The sequence below is a fragment of the Chaetomium strumarium genome (genome assembly GCF_033439665.1).
Source record: "Chaetomium strumarium strain CBS 333.67 chromosome Unknown B0T15scaffold_5, whole genome shotgun sequence".
NCBI classification, from domain to species: domain Eukaryota; kingdom Fungi; phylum Ascomycota; class Sordariomycetes; order Sordariales; family Chaetomiaceae; genus Chaetomium; species Chaetomium strumarium.
The window spans coordinates 1809067-1825922 of record NW_026944433.1 but is presented as its reverse complement, the minus strand read 5'-3'; the positions used below and the strand labels follow the sequence as shown (position 1 = coordinate 1825922).

Genomic DNA, 16856 nt, shown 5'->3' with positions numbered 1-16856 from the left:
CCTATGTCCGGCTGTTGATGGGCGTGATTGGAAGTCTTGATTGAGTTGAGAGATTCTTGGTCCACCGCTTGTAGTCCGGGATCATGCGAGGCTTTTGTCGGCGCCAGTTCTGGCTGCGGTTGACCAAATGGTGCGCGGTTATGAAAACGATTGTCAGATGGCTTGGCGGTATCCAATGGGGTGTTTTAAGCAGAGTGGCATCACAGGTGGTTTACCCTCCGACATATTCAATCTTTTAGCCGCCTCATCAGCCCTCCCCTTTACTTCCATAGATGACGGAGAGACGACGGCAGTTCAGGCCTTTTCAAGAATCTCCACCAGTCAGGCCCTGCGGCTTCAAGCGGTTTGCGGGGAAGCTTGAGCTGTCACATTTGAAATCCCGGAGGAGATATTGATTGGGAAGATCTCGGCTGGGGGATGGGGGATGTATGGGCATACATATAAACCCCAGGTCTTTGCCTCATGGTCTGATATGCTTAGCTGCCGTTAAACAAAAGGCCTCGTTCTATGTGAGGTCTTACCTTAGTCTGTACTTGTGAGTATCGGAGCTGACAGCAACATGATCACTCTCACCAACCTCGTCGCCGCCGGAGCGGCTCTCTTATCCGGTCACCACGCCTTTGCAGCCCAGCTCACCAGGGTCGACTACCCAAACAATGCAACGTCTAAGCCTCAGATGTAGATTCCTTTCCACGTCCTTTTCGCTTGGTGGTTATCTGTTGACAAGGCTTGGAAAGGTACATCTACGTCCCCGACCGCGTCGTCTCCAATCCACCCCTGGTGGTCGTCATCCGTATGTTCACCCCTTGTTCTCCCTTACAATCTGTATCATTGCGGAAGAACCAGTGAAAGGCTTTCGAAAACACCACATTTTTGCTCCATCCCCATCGGGCCTCCCCTCTCCGTTCCCCTATTTTCCTCCCTTTTTTTTCTCCAGACCTCAGAACACTTCAGGACTGACAAACGCCCCTGACAACCATCCCATCATAGACTCATGCCAATCATCCGCCCAGTCCTACTTCCAGAACTCGAAGATCCCCTGGCGCACCGGGTCCGACCGCAAGGGATACATCACGCTCTGGCCGTCGTCGCCGCACTCAGGAACCTGCTGGGACGTCTCGTCTCGGCAGTCGCTCAGCCACAATGGGGGTGGTGACAGCCAGGCGATCGCCAACATGATCTCGTATGCCATCCAGAAGTACAGCGTCGATGCCGAGCGGGTGTACCTCACGGGTGGCAGCTCGGGCGCGATGATGGGCAACGTCATGGCCGCCACGTACCCTGAGCTGCTCAAGGCTGTGAGCATATACAGCGGGGTGCCGGCGGGCTGCTTTGTGAGCGCGAGCGGTGGAGTCGATCAGTGGAATAATACCTGCAGTGGCGGGCAGAGCCGGGCTACGCCTGAACAGTGGTGAGTCGTTTTTCTCTTTCCTTGATCTGGGATATAGGGTTTGATGGGAGCCGGGGGTTCTAGCAGATAGGTAATGGAGACGGGAAAACTGAGCAGAGATATGCGATGACAGGGGCAACGTAGTGCGGAACATGTACCCCGGGTACAGTGGCCCACGACCCAAGATGCAGATCTGGCATGGCAGTGCCGACGGCACGCTCGCGCCGGCCAACTACCAGGAGATCATCAAGCAGTGGACGAATGTGTTTGGCGTCAGCCAGACACCGACCAGCACGCTCCGGAACTACCCGCAGGCCAACTACCAGACGGACAACTATGGGGAGAATGTGCAGGGCATCTATGCCACGGGAGTGGGCCACAGCGTGCCGGCGAATTTGACGGCCAGTGAGCAATGGTTTGGTCTGTGAAGAGAGCGGAGGTAGAGGATGGCCGGTGCGAGGAGATGTGCAGTGTGCGTTCGGTGGTGTGCATACATGCCGCGCTGTTGGGGCAATGGCCGTGTCTAATACTCCGAACCTCCTCGCTCATGGGTCTGAGCTCTGGAGCTTGCTCTTACATAACTCAATCGGCGAGAAGGGAACCCCCTGGGAAACGCGGCACCGTCACGGAATTTCAAACAGAATCTTGCTCTGCTTGCGGACCTCCATGTGATCTGCCGCCTCGTTCTCCATGACCGCTCGAATCACCAACTCACTCTCGTGCTGCGTGGTCGGCGACTCAGTTTCCAGCGTCGTGGGCATGTCCCAATGCGGATCGTCCAGCAGGAGCCTGGCAACATCCTGGTAGTTGTCAAGCAGCAACGCGGCCCTGGGAACGCGGAGCCAGTGGTCCCAATCGGGCCCGAGGAACTGGCATATGCCCGGGATCTCGCGCTGACTGATCCCGTCCATCCACCAACAGGCCGCGAACCTAAACATGGCGAATACGAGGTAGTGGGCGAGGATGATGAGGGCGCGAGGCCGCTTTTGCCGGGCCGCATCGATGAATGGGCTCGGGAGGAAGGTGAAGAAGGTGGCGATGCGCAGCAGCAGCATCTGGCTAATGCCGTTGCTGAGCTCGAGGTAGAGCGAGCCGAGAACTTGTAGCGCTTTGTAGTAGGCCTGCACAAAGGCGAAATCCGGGTCGTCGTCCCTGATCGAAGTCACCATGAAGAGGAGATTGCTTGGGACGCACTGGGCGGACGCAACGGAATCTACGTCGGGCCGGTTGAGGAGCTGCGCGATCCCGTTCCTAGGCCTGGCTACTTCTGGGAACCTGGACTCTGTGAGCTCGGCGATGGTGCCGATGCCTCTCCAGATTAGCATCCAATCCAGAATCGACAGAGGTTTGGCCTCTTCGCCCCGGAACACATGAGTTGACAGCCCGCACAGCAACAGAGATGCTGCCAACAGGGCCGGATAGGCGGCCGGGTCTGCAGCCTCGACTGCCTTGCGGTAGGTCTCGAAGGCTTTGGCTCGGTAGTAGATCTCGTGGGTGCGCGACACGCCCATGCTGCGGAGTCCGAGATGGTTGATGTGCATCGCCGAGAGACCCAGCAGGCAGTCCATCAGAAAAGGGTTGGCAAAGGCGTGCTGGACGACGTGAACCTTGAGGACCACCTCGACGTCGCGCTGCGTCAGACTGGTCGAGAAGGAGGCGTAGGTTGCGGTGGTGTAAAACCACAAGAGCCGCATGTCGAGCTCGTCGCGACCACTCGGTATGAATAGGGGCTGCAGAGGGACAGTGGCAGGGGTGCATTCCCTATGCGCCACGGCGAACGGGGGAGCTACTAGTAGTTCCTGGCCGGACGTTGACGTTGACGAAGACGAAGACGAAGACGGTGGGGGGCTGGTGCGCCTGCGTACAGCAACCATGTACACGCATGTCTCGTTCCTCACGGTACAGGAATGGCAGGTTGGGCGGCCCTCGTCACACTTGACCTTGCGCGTCTTGCAATTGCGGCATCCCGTCCGAGATTTGCGGTGCGGCCGCTTTGCATGGTAAGGTTTATTATGGTTGGACGTAGCAGCGACAGAGGTACCGATATCCTCGGGCATCTTGCATTGGATGTCTTGATCTGCGTAAATGGCGACTTGTCGTGACGGTGGGCTGTCATCCGGATGCTGGCCCCTGCTGGCCAGGCCGGATAGAGCTCCGGGCTGCGAACGGCCGATTGTTGGGGGACAGGGGGCCAGGCCGAACGGAGGAAACGCCTTGGCACTCCTTGCCGGGTCACTTGAACTCCGTCGGGTATGGGAAGTCGGGACTCACCCATTGAGCAAAGAGACAAGAGCACCTAAATAAGCCAACAAGGGTTTAGATAATTCCGCATAGCTCCAAATTCCGAGTCACTCACCCCATCACCACCTGGGAAACAGACGGTCTTTACGAGGTACTTAGTAGTAGTTAGGAAGACAAAGGAAGTTTCAAATTCAAAGAGCGGCGACGACGTCGACACCGCGTAAGTTGCGAGTGCTATGACCGTACATACGGACATACTCCGTACCGTACCGTCAATGAAGAATTACCCGCTATGACTGACAGTCTTTCGGTCACTTCTCGTTACAACGTGAAGCTTCACAGTGCCGTCGGTGTCGATTCCGCAACGTACTTGTATTGTACATGCGTACTATGATTCGTCGCAGATGACGCGCTTGGAATTCGCATCACTTTTCAGCTGTTACTGGAATTACCATCGCAGCCCTGGCTCGTACAGTACGTTACAGCGCCGAAGTGGAACCGCCGAGCGACCCGCACCAGCTTTCGTGAGCTACTAGTAGGTGTAACAGAACCGCGTAACGCGATTCGCGTTACTGCATCTTCAGTTCTTACTGTGTAAACCTTCGATTGTTCAATACACATCGGCGTTGAAAAGTGAATGGCATCAAGGATTTCCGGGAAGAGCCGGTCCCCCTCCATATTGAACTTCAAGTTGTCAACTATGGGCAGCTCTCTGTTTCAGCTCCCTGACGAGCTGCTCCTGACCACACTCACTCAGACCTTTCCCTGCCGAGACGCACAGATCCGGACCCTAGCAACACTGCTTTGGGTGAGATTGGCGGACCTCTAGGTAATGGGCGTTGTTCACGGCTAACCCATCTGGCAGCCAGGCGCTGCGCCATGCCGGAACCTGGTCATCTACGGCACCGAGGCGACGGGGAAGAGCGCAATCACGGCAGCATTGCTCGAGGGACTCTCAGACCAGCCTGAACATGACGGGCTCAGTTTGCGATATGCGATCGCCAACTCGGTAGAGTGCGTCACAAGCCGCCATCTCTACGAAACCGTCGTGGGCAAAGTCGCCATTGCCTTGAGATGGGACGGCGCGCCGTCAAGATGTGAGACGGTGTCGCAGCTGGCCGTCGAGCTGTCCAAGATGCTCAGATACACGCCCCGGCCCGACAGCTTCCGCTTCGTGCTCGTTTTTGACGGCATCGACCGCCAGCGAGACACGCCTCACACTCTCCTCCCGGCCCTTGCCAGACTCTCCGAGATCGTCAGTGACGTGTGCCCTCAAAACGCAAGTCCTTGCAGTGGCTGACCGGATGACAGATCCCCTCCCTCACGACAGTCTTCATCGTGACCTCTCCGGCCCCGTCCTTTCTCCGCATTTCCTCCGTCCCCCACCTGCACTTCCCAACCTATTCCAAGCCCGAGTTCATCTCGATTCTCTCTACCACGCCTCCCGCTCCCCTTCCCAACACCACTCCCTCCGAAACCGCGGACCTCTGGGCGCGCTTTACCGCGGCCGTACACGACGCCCTGGCCCGTGCCGCCTCCCGCACGCTGCCGTCCTTCCGCCACGCCTGCACTGCCCTCTGGCCGCGCTTCACCGCGCCCATCCAGGCCGGCACCCACACGGCACGCGAGTTCTCCAGGCTGCTCGTCGCCGCGCGCATGCACTTCCAGGACGAGCGCCTGCTCGATCCGGGCGTGCTCGGCCCCAATCATCGACTCGGCAGTGACAAATATACCACCACCACCAGCACTACCACTGGACCACCAACCGTGGCGCTGCCAAAGCAGGGAAGAACCGGGATGGGGGCGGGAGCAAGAACAGCAGGACGCGACCTCGCCACTCTCCTCCCCACCACACCCCGCCTATTACTCCTCGCCTCGTATCTCGCTTCGCACAACGCCACGCGTCACGACCTGACCCTTTTCTCCACCCACCACCACGGCCGACGCCGGCGCGGCGGCCTTAGCAGCCGTGGCGGCGGGCAGCGGAGCAAGCACCGGAAGATCGCGCGCAAACTACTCGGAGCACACGCCTTTGTTCTGGAGCGGATGCTGGCTATTTTCGCGGCGGTGCGCGGGGACTGGGAGGCTCGGGCTGCTGCTACCGTCACGGGAGGAGGGCGAAGAGGCGGAAGGTGGGAGGAGAAGGAGGAGCAAGGGAATGCGGACATCGGCATGGCGATTGCCACGCTCGCGAGCCTGCGACTGCTGGTCAGGGTTGGTGGCGCGGGGGATCTGATGGACTGTGGAGGGAAGTGGAGGGTCAATGTCGGGTGGGAGGTCATTAGGGGGTTGGGAAGGGCGGTGGGGGTCGAGGTTGAGGAGTGGTTGATTGATTGAGAAGAATGACTGGAGAGCGCATAGGTGATGAGTACGCACGGTACGGTAGCGGTTGTTGGGGGGAGTAACAGGGAGTCACCACATAACGTGGAGATGATGTCCTCCACTGGTAGAGATGCAAGTTCTATCACCTGTGAAATTCCGTCATACAGTTACAAGGATCAATGCCCTATTTTTTCCAAATAGCCATACAAAACGCCCTCTAGATCCTTAGTCCATGCCAATGATTTCATCTAACATACCAACGCACACGCGTGCCCACGAGGTGCCAGACCAGGGCACTATCATGCCAACTAGAAGCTCGACCCAATATCCCAGCCACCAACAACGTAAATTCCCGGTATCTTTTACTCTTCAGGACACACTGATCACGATGTGTTGCTTTATCTTGCAGCCACGGCGGTCTGACCGTCGCCTGCCCGCCAGGTATCCTCCTGCCTCGTCCCCGGCGGCAGCCATGCGGCATTGCTCGACCCGCGATTTCGTGTTCCGACCCGCGCGCCCACATCGTCCGACTTCTTCGGGTCGGCTACCACTGCAGCCGACGCGAAAGCCGCTGCGGCTGCACTGCCCTGCGTGTAGACGTGTCCCGTCGACGTAGACTCGGACGTGGCCACGGGACTCTCGAAGATGGGAGCTCCATTCGGTTGGCCCAAGGGGGCAACGTGCTTCGTGCTCAGCGGCAGGAGGGTGGCCTCCTTCTTCGTCTCCGTCATAGCCCGCGCGCGCTGGTCCGCCTTGTTCTTGTGGTTGCTACGATCGTAGAGGTACAAGCCTAAGAATGTGAGCGCAATGCCCACGGCCTGGATCTTGGTCGTCGGGCTGCGGAACCAGATGATGGCGATGATGATGACAAAGACCCGCTTGATCAGAGATGCGACCGAGTATGTCACTGGCGAGACCATCGAGAGGAGGACGAAGGCGAGTATGTTCTGCCCGAAGTGGAACGTGCCGTTGAAGATGTATTCCAGCACGAGCGGGCCATGGTCGAGCGAGTTGGGGCTGTGGATCAGGTCCACGCTGCCGTCCCAGAGGAAATCACCGATGATGTCGACGCCTTCGGACCACAGCCAGATCGGCCCCGTGAGAATGAAGGCCAGGCCGGAGGAGTAGCAGAGGAGGTTGAGCTTGTCGAGCTTCCGGGAGTGCGCAGCTGGGCCTTCTTGTTCGGCGAGCGCCGCCTCGTTGAACAATCGCTTGGAGAAGATGTTTTGAGTCACAAAGATGATGGCGGCGAGGAGCGCGTAGAGAATGCCCAGGTATTGCCCGCTGAAGGTGCGGTTCCCGGAGCAGGCGAGCATGACGCCGATGGTCAAGGGGATGAGGGAGAAGTATGTCGCCTTGGGGTAGCGGATGTCAAAGATGAAGCGGTAAGCGAGAACCGTGAAAAGCGGGGACAGCCCCTTGATTGTGTGTACGAGAGACACCGGTATCTTGGACGTGGCATTCGAGCTGAGGAGGTGGCCCCCTATTTGGAAGGCCGCCAGCGGGAGGGTTGTCTTGATCACATCTCGCGACGGGTATCGGATTGGATATCTGAGCGCTGGGATCGCCGCTCTCAGCCGGGGAAAAGCAGACGCCAGCCACGAGAACAGAACGCAGTACGACGACACAAAGGCAAACTGGATGAGGGTCAAGGTCGCCGGCTTATCAAAGGCCGTGAGGATCGTCTTGGACGAGGTATTGGTCAGAGCAGACGACCAGTACCACATGATGCAAAGCACCTGCAAGAGAAGGAGCCATCAGCACTGACCAGCCTCTGCGAGTGAAAGGACGAGGGGCATACAACTAGCTTCCACGAGACCGGAGCATGCAATGCATTCGCAATCTCCTGGGCGTTCTGGCTCATGCTTGCGGAACGCATTCGATGGACGGCACCGCTAATACTGTTCTTGCTCCCGTGGCCCAGGGAGCTCGATATCGGCTCTCGGGGCGCCCATCTCACTCTGCTATCCCGCCGGACATGCCAGCGGTCCGACGAGCGTGCGGCGCTGCCATTGCCGTAGCCGTAGCCGTTCTGCTGCCAGCGCTGGCCTGACGTCTGCCCGGGCGGAAACGCGTGTCCAGCGTCGAAATCCGGAAACTTCTCCGTTTCTCCCTGTCCCGGTCCACCGTTCGAATCGGCAATGGGCTTCGCACTGGATGAGCGGGTCTGGGAAGCAGCCCGCATGTGGGAACCGGCAGAGTATGTCGTAGAATGCGGCATCGCGCGCTGCGAAGCGCTTGAAGACGCTCAGCGGGATTATATTCCGTCGCAATCGCAATCGCAAACGAATGAATGAAGTCAGCGACGAGAGACCGTAACAAATGGAAGTGCTGCCTCGTTACATCCGAGCTACGTGATCATGGCCGCTTCACTGAATCTGTAAAATACTGTCGAACACGAGTGAGAGACAATTCGCGGCAGTCGACGGTAGCACCCGGTGATACGACTCGGTACCAACAGTATACGTATAAGGTACCTAGGTAGATAATAAGAGGGCGCGAATTTGGTCCCACGTCCTGAGAGCGACTAGCCGTTACAGGTACACGACAGCGGGCAAATAAGCTCTCTTGGCAGCTCCAATCCACTGTTGCAGCTGCAGCACGCAGAGGGGTGGTGGAACGGCGTGCACCGCCACATGGATGCCTGTGGTAGCCAACCGTCCAGCCACAGATATCCGAAACTTTTAAGGCGCGGAAGCGCGATAAGTAAGCCGGCCACAGCGGGTGGTCGATCTGATCGCGTGCAGTAGCTCCATCAAAAAGAGACAACCCGACTACCGTACCTTTCTCCGGCCGGCACAAGTTCTAACGGCATCCAAATACTGGAAACCATACGCATCTAAACCTGCAGCTGCATCCGGAGCCGTAGGCTCAACGCAGGTAAGATGGCGGCGCCAAAAATGACCAAGAACCAGATGCGCCGGGCCAAGAAGAAGGAGCAAAAGAAGGCGCAGGCTGAGGTATGGTTCCCCCCTCGGTTGATAATTACTGCCGTCGACTAACGGAACATAGAAAAACGGCTCCAAGGAACCCGGGGCCAACGCCGAGGCGGTAAAAGAAGAACCGACGCAGGTCGACGGCGACGACAAGCCCACTGATGTAGAGGTCAAGAAGGAGGACTTGGAGGTCAAGAAGGATGCCGACGCGTCTGATAATATCGATGCCGACGGCCCCGCCGACGATCCCGTTATCCCAAAGGACGACCCTGCATTTGCAGAGTACAGGAGCATATTCGAAAAGTTCGGCATGAGCCTGCAGGATGATGAGGCCGGTCGGGAAGCGAATGCAGGCAACAAGGGCGAAGTGTTCTTCGATCAGGACGACGAGATTCCCAGCGAAGACGAAGATGCACAGCCGAAGCTGTCCAAGAAGAAGCGCAAAAAGTTGAACAAACTGTCCATCGCCGAGCTGAAGGCTCTGGTGCGGAATCCCGAAGTTGTCGAATGGCACGATGTCTCGTCATCAGATCCTCGTCTACTGGTTCAGATCAAGGCGCAGCGCAACATTGTCCCCGTCCCGGGACACTGGTCGTTGAAGCGAGAGTACCTTTCCAGCAAGAGGGGTATCGAGAAGCCCCCTTTCAAGCTGCCCAAATTCATTGCCGATACTGGCATCACCGAGATGCGCGACGCCGTCCTCGAGAAGCAGGCCGAGCAGACACTCAAACAGAAGCAGCGCGAGCGGGTGCAACCGAAGATGGGCAAGTTGGACATTGACTACCAGAAGCTCTACGACGCCTTCTTCCGGCACCAGACGAAACCGGATCTCACACGCTTCGGTGATGTATACTACGAGGGCAAGGAGTGGGAGGCGGATTACAAGGTGTTCAGGCCCGGCGAGATCAGCGACCCACTACGAGAAGCCCTAGGCATGCAGCCCGGATTCCCGCCTCCCTGGCTACTCCAACAGCAGCGTGTTGGGCCTCCGCCATCCTATCCGACCCTCAAGATTCCAGGCCTCAATGCCCCGCTACCTCCAGGAGCAGCATGGGGCTTTCAGCCCGGCCAGTGGGGCAAACCACCGTTGGACGAATACAACAGACCCCTCTACGGCGGCGACATTTTTGGTATCATGGCTCCTGGCCAACCCGGGGCAGCCGCACCCTACCAGCAGCCGCAACAGCCCCAAGCTGCCGGCGCTCCGCTCGGCGAACCCGTCGAGCGCATCCTTTGGGGCGAGCTCCAACCGCCCGCCGAGGAGGAGGAGGAGGAAGAAGAGGAAGAGGAAGAAGAAGAGGAAGGGTCAGACGCGGGCGACATTCCACCGGGCGGCACCGACACAGTCAGCGGCCTCGAAACCCCGGGCGGGTACGCCAGCACAGTGCCCCCAGACATGCACGCCCCAGCAGGCATCGAGACCAGCATGGCAGGCGAATTCGATCTGCGCAAGACGCGCCGTGGCTTCGAGACAGAAGAATCCTCGTACGGCGGCGGCGCGCCGAGGCAAGCATACACCGTCGTCCCCGAGCGGCAAGGCCGCGCCGAAGGTTTCTTCGGCAGCGACAAGACGTACGACCTGTCCAAGGCGCAACAGGCACCGGCACCGCACGCCGCCCATGGCGTGCCGGTACTGGGCCAGGAAGACGACTCGTCGCGGAAGCGCAAGAAGCCGGGCGACGTGGACGTGGCGCTCGATCCGGACGCGCTGATGGCCTCGGGCGGCATCAGCAAGGAGGATGTGCGGCGCAAGTACGAGGCCACGCGACGCGAGGAGGGCGTCGGCGCGCAGTGGAACCGGGCCGCGTACGAGGAGGACCTGAGCGATATGGTTGCACAGGAGAACAGGAAGAGACAGAAGAGAGAGGAGGAGAGGAGAGGGGAGCGGGAAAGGGGGAGGAGGTAACGCTAACTCTGAAGCAGTTGGGAAGGGCACCTAGGCTGGAAATTGTTAAGCCTTGGAACTGGTTATGGGCTGCGGGTAGAGCAGGAAATTCTGCTCCGGGCGTTCAGGTGCAAGTTTTGACAGATGGACAGACAGTTGGCGCGATGGTGTACCTGTACAATAGTGGACCTGAAATCGTTTATTAATTACTAGTACAGTCAGGGTTCAAAAGTCTGTCACACCCCACATCAAAATCCCCCGCCACCCGTTTTCTAGGTCACCACAACCATCAACATATCTCTACATAACGCAACACCAACAACATTCCTAGCAAAATAGATATATACAGATAGAAGCCTTGGTTCTAGCCATCAATATTTTATATACCAACCTCTAGCTTTCTGGACTGCATCCAATCGCCGGGGCATTGAGTCAATGAGACCATCAATTTAAGCCTAGTCAATTGCCCACCAACATCCCCGAAGACATCGAGTAAACTCAGCTATATCTAGCTAGTTTTTCTTGAGTAACTAGATATCTAGATATAGCTGCTTCATCCTCTATTTTAATAGAGCCCATATATACTCGATTGGATTAAGATCTAGGCTATAGGCTAGCCAGTCAGGTAGGACCTCGATTATATGTTTCATTAGCTACTCGGTCGAGGATACAGATGTATATACTCGGGCATTATCCTACTGGAAGTACTAAGTACCATTATAAATTAGAAGAAGACCCTTTTCCAATATCTGCTGATAACTCCAAGAGCTATATCCTCCTTTTTACAGTGGTTGGTAGTCACGTTCCATGATAATAAGGTCGGTCCTCCCCTCTTTCCAAATGCCACCCCAAATCATAATCGAAATCGTACTTTTGCTATGGCTTTAGAGGTTGACGAAGCTCTTATCCCATTTTTAAAAAGGGAACCAGAAGACCTAAGTTATTAGGTTACTCGAATTATTTTGGCAAGACGATTCGTTAATAAAGATAGACTAGAGGTTAGTTAGTAAAATCCAAGGTTGACTTCTAAGTCACTTACTCGGATTAAGATCTCGATATCCTTCAACTAAAGGCAAGCAAATCGATATCTATCCTTTGCTATTGCCTTCGTTAATAGGATTCTCTTTTATATATGCCACTTATATATCCGATAATGGCGAAGAACCTGGTATATCGTTGATCGGGAGATACAGCCGTCTATAGTATTGATCAGCATCTGGGTTATAAGCTAGGGATGCCGTTTAGCCAATTGTAGGATATACCGCTTTTCCCGACATATAAGAATCTCTAGCCGGCCTATTCGAGGCTTGGACTCAACAGTGGTAGATGATTCGAACCGTTGAAGGATGCGGTAGACAGCCGTCCTGTCGATGCGAAACGCGCGGGCAATAGCTGACTGGCTAGCCCCGGCTGCAACGGCACCTATAATAGCTGCACGTGCAGTCGGTAATAGTTCCTGGCCAGGTTGACGGCCGGCCGTCAATTTGGCCCCGATTTCGGCCAAATTGACCATGGTGGGCTAAAGTTGGGTTGGTTAGAAGATGGAAGATGGTGCGTGTCATGTCGCGACGCGCGTTTAATTGATGTGGGGTGTGACAGACTTTTGAACCCTGACTGTAGTAAGGCAAGCGAGAAAGAACACAGTGGGGAAACCCTTCCAAGTCCCAACCATCGTGGCTTGCCATTCTCTGACGCACATGACTGATTGGTCTGACCTATTGCCGGCGCTTTGAGTTGAACCCTCCTTCCAACCACCTATTATGGATAATTGGAAGCCAAGGTGCGAATCTGATTTAAAAAGCACTATAGTTGAACATAATAACTCCGGATTTCGGACATTAGGACCAAGTACCTTCTTCAGTTGGTTCTGTAGTTAGTTGATTTTTCATCACATATACTTCCCCTTCACTTAAAAGTAGTAGCCCGTACTACTAGTAGGTAGGGGATGGTGACGGTGCTCTACTGGCAGTCTGTAATATTCTTTGGCTAATGGTCCGCTTCTTTTTGTTGTGAGGTGATGGATGGATCGATTGGTTCAAACTGACCTAAGCTTGAGTCAGTCCGAGGAGAACAGTTTGCCGAGGGTTTATCTAAAGCGCAGAGAAATAAACCACAGTGATATCAATTAACTAAAGAGCGACGTGCTAATCCGTTGCAGCTATCATAGGTGAAGATGAGCCTGATGGGGCTTCGATGGTGATCTGGACCACGCAGTGATGTGGAACGATTCTTCAAGGTACTCACTCTGGGGTGTCGGATGGGTCAGGCACCTATCTAAATAAGTTGTCTATTCTCTTTCATTGTCTGTCAGCGACGCAGCAGTTTGCTCCTACCGGTCAGGATTGCAGGACATTGGATGTTCGCCGAGACTCGGAGCAGATCGTCGGGAGTCACTCTAGGATCACCCGGATCATCCACCGTGAACCTACCGGGTACATAAGTATGATTACGAAACTGAGGGAAAGTGAACCGTGGGCGTGTGTTGGCTAGCTGGCTATAGTTCGTTATCAATATGTATCAGTCTTCTGGGCTCTTTCGTTGTAGTCATCTAAATCAAGCTTCCCATCCCGCTTCCCTCTACCGTGTTCAGTCCAGCAAGAGAGAAAATATGCCACGGTTGAGCCGAGCATCGGGTTTGACGAGACAACTCACCGGCAGCTTACAAGTAAGGTAGGTACCTACCTTATCCGGTACCCAGGAATCATAGATAAGGTAGAGATTTGATCATCATTGCACCAAGTGCAGCCTACGTCGTTCGCCACATAGTCTTCTGCGTGGTGCTTTCAGATGATGGGGAAGCGCACAGTTGCCTGAAAGTACGGTTTGAATTCGCTCCATGTCCAGTCCAGCGGGGAAGATTATCAGTATGTACCGCCGGGTTTCGGCTCGGATCTACACCTGCCTCCAATTAATTCCCGACAAACGGCCAGGCTCTCTTAGCCTCTCTATTCAATGTTATGTCTCTGGCCGTGCCGTCATGAGCATGTCTTACACATCCAATTCTCCCCTTTCGCGACCGCTTCCTCTGGCTTCTCTACACAAGACTCGTGGTATAGACGGGCCTTGCATTGCTGAGTTGATGGCCGTCAGCACGGTGCACTGATGAACAAAGTCGAGAAAGAGAGGAAATACCTTGTTCCCGCAGATCAACATCTCTGACGCGGGCACTGGCTCCCCGCAGGCCGTGCAGCAGCCGCCGGTAGCTTTGTTCCTAGGAGGCTGGACCGGTCCCTCATCGGCTCCGTACTCGGCCTGACGGCTCCTCGCATCGTTGAGAAGCCGCGTGGCCTCGAATATGGCCGTATCGGGCAGCACCCCCCGAGCGAGCAGTATTGAAACATGCTTGCTGAACTCGTCTGCCCTGGATTGTTTAGCCACGATCCAAGACGCCTTTTCCCTCACAAAACGGAGGAAATTGCGGGGCAGATGTTGCTCCGAGGAGATGTGCTTCCGGAGGATGAAGGCGTCCCACTCCTGCAGATACTCCTTTTCTTCGGCGTTTAGGTCAATGAAGTCTTGCAAGTTGTCTCGATGCTTTAGCAAGAGCCAGGAATCATCAATTGGATGCTGCGGGACAGGAACGCCCGGCGGGAGCTGGACCTTGCTCAGGGGGTCAAATAAAGGTTGCTTCGTCTTTGGTACCAGCACCTTCTTCCGGGCCCCTCTCGTGACGAGTTTCTAGGTGATTATCAGCCAACGGACAACAAAGATCTCATGAGCATGGAGAAGATTTCTTACACTGCGAACTGTCTTGGCAGTTCCTTCTTGGAAGAGCTCGCGGCCGTTCTCTGGACCGAGACGCGAAGTAACCCAGGAGTCATCCCCATTCGCATATTTTTCCAGGTCGAGGGGCTTCACTGGCAGGCCGAGCTGATACACTCTCGGCCTAAGTGGAGAACCGCGGCTGTTGGCGTTTGGCTTTACAGTGACACAGTATCCTGCTCTGGGCCTGAACTCAAAATGGAAATCATACTCCGGGTGGCTCAAGTAGTGAGCACGCAACTGACTCAATCTCTCGTTTTCCGCACCGCATAGCAGACACCCGAACTTGTCTGTCTGGACCTGCTCTGGTGGCAGCAGGTATGTGATTGTCTGTTCGTCTGATGGTGGGCTCTGCTCATCGCCAAACTTCCTCCGCTTCTTAGTCTCCCTCCCAACTGCGTTTTTCCACATTTGCTTGACGTTGTAGTTGATGTCCTGCCTTGCTCGCCGCGAGCGGCCAGGGGTGAGCTCGCCTTCAGCCAACTCTTCGACCGCATCAGGGGTAAAACCGTTGGTATGCCCATTCAGCGTGGTCTCCGTCTGCCCAACCATCCCATTCATATGGGACTCGTGTCCGTTGGTGCCATGTACACCATCGACGGAGTTAGTATACTTGTGGTTGCCGTGCACAAGACGTGCGGTAGACTCGTTTGGGTCAAACACTGAAATGGAGGGCAAGATGTCCTTAACATGCTCCCTTTGCTTCCTGTGTCTGGAAATGGCGGTTAACCATCGGACATCCATGTCCATGAGGAAGTCGGTGGCGACATCGGCTGCGTGCGGCTGCTTCATCACCCTTAAGCAAACCGATTTCCGGTTGCGCGTACTGAAGACGTCGGTGATACAGGCAGTGAGGACCCACTGCCGCGGGGGCAGGCCCCGGTAGTAGAACATTTCCTCGTCGCTCAGGGGAACAAGGTCGGTGGGCGGCCAGTGGGCATCACCGGCGGATTCGAGCTCAACAAGCAGCGAATAGCAATCAACCAGGCCGAAGACAGCATCGTCGTCGCGTTCCAGGAATATCTTCTCCTCGGGGATGTGGAACGGCTGAAGGGAGGAAAAGCGCGCCATATGCGGCGAGCCGGGAGGATTCTTGAAGATGCGTATGTCGCAGACCTGACTGTCGACATGCAGCACAACCGGCTCGCCGGCCTTGTGGCCGCAGATGGTGAGCTTGCACCGTGCCCTGACCTGGACAATGTCGCGGATGTCAGGCGCGACGACTCCGTTCAGGATACCGTTCTTCACACGGGGTGCATCCTTGTGGCTGATCTTGAGAACCTCGATACGGAGAGCGCGCTGGGTGTTTCCGTAGCTCTCGAACAGCGGAAAGCCATCGTAATCGCTGTCAATGCGGCGGCGCTTTGCAGCACGCTCGGAGTGATATCCGTCATCGGCGTGGCCATCACCGCCATTGCGGCACAATGACGAAACGTTGCCGCCCATCCTCGAGTTCCAATGGTTGGTCGCCTTGAGCCAGTTCCGATGTAGGAAAGGCAGGCGGCGCTTGCGCTGGTTGCGAGACGTCATTGCCGTCATTGCCGGCAGAAGGTGATGAAGCATGCACGTGAGGACCAAGCGAGGGTCAATAGGTCATGGAAGAAAGTGAAGAAAGCGGCATTGTCCGAGCGGCGGAGGGTCGCGCTCAAAATGGGTGTGAAGGCTGTGCCAATAGTTCGGCAACGAAGACAGCCACAAGTGAAGCAAGCGGATGGGCTACAAGCGAAACCGGCGGAGAGATGCAAGGCGAGCAGTGGCTCAGAAGAGAGGTGATGAAGTTGAATCTGTGGAAGATTAGCCAGGAGAAGACAAAATGTGTGGGTGGTTCGTGGGTGTCTTCATGTGATGAGGAAGGTGTTGGTGGAACAGACAGCAGGAGCGCCCAATCGACAGAACTGTCCAAAACGTCAAGTGTGCGACGCCATGAGCTGTGAGAGATGGTGGCAACTCGGATTCGATGCGGTGGATGAGAGAGCAGGGTGCAGGGTGTGGACTGATATGGAAGTTCACCTCAGGATGACATGGAAAAGCGGACTTTCCACTACCGCGCGCGCAACAATGCTCTCCGTTGCTGTATTCAGTGATGTGCAGGCGTGAGCTACACCCAACACAGCCAAGGCATAAGGCGTAGTAATGGAAGTTGGTGTATAAGCGCAGATGGGGTTTCAATGCACGAAGATAGGAGGCTATGACGGTGGAGCAGCAGAGAAGACGGGATGGAAAGAAACGCGTACCGAATGTAGCCAAATGGACGACAGCCAGGGTGAGAATCTCTATCGCGATTGCTTGTTGCTTTCTGTGGGGCGTTGGCTCTGATCGC

At 55.9% G+C, this 16856-nt stretch overlaps 7 protein-coding genes across 7 annotated transcripts; 3 read left to right on the top strand and 4 right to left on the bottom strand.

The window, feature by feature from the left end:
* Positions 1–460: 460 nt before the first annotated feature.
* On the top strand, positions 461–1916 carry B0T15DRAFT_241937 (Alpha/Beta hydrolase protein). The gene is made up of 4 exons (XM_062863074.1): positions 461–678; positions 738–793; positions 991–1411; positions 1524–1916. Exons 1-4 carry the CDS (start codon positions 560–562, stop codon positions 1816–1818), a joined length of 891 nt encoding a protein of 296 aa, XP_062720230.1. The 5' UTR covers positions 461–559; the 3' UTR covers positions 1819–1916.
* Positions 1917–3741, bottom strand: B0T15DRAFT_242145 (uncharacterized protein). The gene has a single exon (XM_062863075.1). The coding sequence runs from the start codon at positions 3445–3447 to the stop codon at positions 2014–2016; it is 1434 nt and encodes a 477-aa protein (XP_062720229.1). The 5' UTR covers positions 3448–3741; the 3' UTR covers positions 1917–2013.
* Positions 3742–4331: 590 nt separating this feature from the next.
* Positions 4332–5968, top strand: B0T15DRAFT_494910 (origin recognition complex subunit 5 C-terminus-domain-containing protein; the record flags this gene model as incomplete). Its single annotated transcript, XM_062867063.1, has 3 exons — positions 4332–4439; positions 4497–4886; positions 4943–5968. 3 exons carry the CDS (start codon positions 4332–4334, stop codon positions 5966–5968), a joined length of 1524 nt encoding a protein of 507 aa, XP_062720228.1.
* On the bottom strand, positions 5908–8426 carry B0T15DRAFT_418538 (triose-phosphate transporter family-domain-containing protein). The gene is made up of 2 exons (XM_062865505.1): positions 7755–8426; positions 5908–7692 (listed from the first exon to the last, which is right to left on the bottom strand). Exons 1-2 carry the CDS (start codon positions 8172–8174, stop codon positions 6352–6354), a joined length of 1761 nt encoding a protein of 586 aa, XP_062720227.1. The 5' UTR covers positions 8175–8426; the 3' UTR covers positions 5908–6351.
* A 227-nt stretch (positions 8427–8653) lies between these two features.
* Positions 8654–10795, top strand: B0T15DRAFT_575887 (uncharacterized protein; the record flags this gene model as incomplete). Its single annotated transcript, XM_062871005.1, has 2 exons — positions 8654–8913; positions 8966–10795. The coding sequence occupies exons 1-2, from the start codon at positions 8839–8841 to the stop codon at positions 10793–10795; spliced, it is 1905 nt and encodes a 634-aa protein (XP_062720226.1). The 5' UTR covers positions 8654–8838.
* Positions 10796–11883: 1088 nt separating this feature from the next.
* B0T15DRAFT_536509 (uncharacterized protein) lies at positions 11884–12345 on the bottom strand. The gene has a single exon (XM_062869556.1). It carries the CDS (start codon positions 12285–12287, stop codon positions 12003–12005), a length of 285 nt encoding a protein of 94 aa, XP_062720225.1. The 5' UTR covers positions 12288–12345; the 3' UTR covers positions 11884–12002.
* Positions 12346–13717: 1372 nt separating this feature from the next.
* Positions 13718–16253, bottom strand: B0T15DRAFT_241837 (uncharacterized protein). The gene is made up of 3 exons (XM_062863073.1): positions 14513–16253; positions 13907–14452; positions 13718–13845 (listed from the first exon to the last, which is right to left on the bottom strand). Exons 1-3 carry the CDS (start codon positions 16097–16099, stop codon positions 13750–13752), a joined length of 2229 nt encoding a protein of 742 aa, XP_062720224.1. The 5' UTR covers positions 16100–16253; the 3' UTR covers positions 13718–13749.
* Between the last annotated feature and the right edge of the window lie 603 nt (positions 16254–16856).